Source organism: Nicotiana tabacum, chromosome 4 (assembly GCF_000715075.1).
Source record: "Nicotiana tabacum cultivar K326 chromosome 4, ASM71507v2, whole genome shotgun sequence".
NCBI lineage: Eukaryota > Viridiplantae > Streptophyta > Magnoliopsida > Solanales > Solanaceae > Nicotiana > Nicotiana tabacum.
The window spans coordinates 13,046,500-13,048,572 of record NC_134083.1 but is presented as its reverse complement, the minus strand read 5'-3'; the positions used below and the strand labels follow the sequence as shown (position 1 = coordinate 13,048,572).

Sequence of the window (2,073 nt, the reverse complement as noted above, 5' to 3'; positions counted from 1 at the left end):
TACATGGGGTCGGTTGTACTCGTACTACACTTTTGCACCTTGCGTGCAGATATTGGATGTTGATGTTGCTGTGATCGACGGGAGCTGGATTTGAAGATGTTCCAGTCATAGCTGGCTCTTGTTCATGGTAGCCTTAGATTTATAAAAATCTGTTTATGTACATTTCGAACATATGATATATTTATTTTATACCAGCTTGTAAATTCTAATCTTAGAAGCTCATGATTTGTACTACCAGTCCTTGGGGAGTGTATTAGAGTTAGTTAAATATTAATTGAATCGGATTATTGTTATTTGGTTTACCTAGCGGGTGAGGTTAGGTATCATCACAGCTAGTTAGATTTTGGGTCGTGACACAGATCGCTTAGTAAGTCTCTTAAGAGAGCTCTTGTAGCTAAAGATATTGCTGGCTTAAGGCCCTCAAAAAATATAAGAGTCGCTGAAGTACTTGCCGGTGGCCCCAAAAATCTGGGTTGTACACCAAAGGACTGTAGAAATTATATTTTGAAGAGTAGAAAGCTTCAGTTGTAAAAAGGGGACGCACAATCATTACTCAAGTTCTTCAGTGACATACAGCAAAAATATTGGGAATTTTACTACTCTGTAGATTTGGATAGTTTTGGTCGACTTCGTAATGTCGTTTGGGTTCATTCACACTCTAAGGTTGCATATGAGGAGTTCCATGATGTAATATGCCTTGATACCACATACCTTGTGAATCGATGTAATATGCCATTTGCTTCATTTGTTGGTGTCAATCAGCATAGGCAGTCCATACTTTTGGGATGCGCTCTTATGTCTAGTGAGGATATAACAAGTTACAAAATGGTGCTCTCTACATGGCTTGGGGCTCTAAACAATATCCACCCATCAGCTATCATGATTGACCAATATGTTACTATTAAGGCTACCATAAATGCATTGATGCCAAATACGGTACATAGATATTGTATATGGCACATATTCGCAAAGTTGCCTATGAAGTTAAGCGGAGTTCTTGATGGTAAGATTGCAAAGGCAGAATTTAAGGCATTAGTCCTTGATAGCATTAACGTTGCGGAGTTTGAGAGAAGATGGACTGATTATATTGCAAAATATAACTTAGATGGAAGGGATTGGTTTTATAAGCTTTATTTGGAGAAGGAAAAATGGGTTCCTGTATACCTAAATGACTACTTTTGGGCTGGGATATTGTCCACACAAAGAAGAGAAGGAATGCATGCTTTCTTTGATGGATTTATCACCCGCCAAAGCACTTTGAAGCTATTTGTTCGGCAATATGAGTTAGCCATAAGAGCTAAGTTTGAGAAAGAATTGGAAGCTGAATATAGGTCAAGGTGCTTTGAACCAAAATATTTGTCTGAATTCGTATGGGAGGAAAAACTTCAAGCATGTTATACTCATGAAGTGTTTGAATTTTTTCAAGTACAGTTAAGGAAATTGTACCATTGTGAAATCAGCAACCATGAAGATCATCAAGCAAACCCTGGAGTGGAGAAATACATTATAACAAATTATTCGCTTAGGAGTTTTAACACTAGAGATCCATTTGTCTTCTCTGTTGAATATACACCTATTGGCAAATATCTAAGTTGCAGTTGCAAGTAGTTTGAAACAAGAGGTATTCTATGCTGCCATATACTTAAGGTGTTGTCTCATAAGAGGATTGAAAACATTAATGAGAGGTATATATTGAAAAGGTGGAGAAGAGATATTGTTCATCCACACTTGAAACGATTCTTTCTAGGAGGTTATACATGTATGACTTCTGAATACATGATGTATAGGGAACTAATAAAGCATTTTGAACGGGTTTGTGATATTTCATTAGACACTGAAATGATGAGGAAATATAAGTATGATTTGAACAGATTGGAGCATGACCTTTTGAATTGCGATGATGATATGATAGTTCCAAATTGGGAATTGGAAGATATACATGATGGTGTGGGTGTGGGTGGGGGTGGGGGTGAGGGTGAGGGTGAGGGTGAGGGTGAAGGAATAAATATAAGAGATTCTAGATATGTAGCTTCTCGTGGACGTCCAAGGTTGAATAGATATAGAGGGCGAATT

The 2,073-nt window shown here is 37.7% G+C and overlaps 1 protein-coding gene across 1 annotated transcript; it reads left to right on the top strand.

Moving 5' to 3' along the window:
* Nucleotides 1–729: 729 nt before the first annotated feature.
* Nucleotides 730–1,608, top strand: LOC142179804 (protein FAR-RED IMPAIRED RESPONSE 1-like). The gene has a single exon (XM_075250680.1). It carries the CDS (start codon nucleotides 730–732, stop codon nucleotides 1,606–1,608), a length of 879 nt encoding a protein of 292 aa, XP_075106781.1.
* Nucleotides 1,609–2,073: the final 465 nt, after the last annotated feature.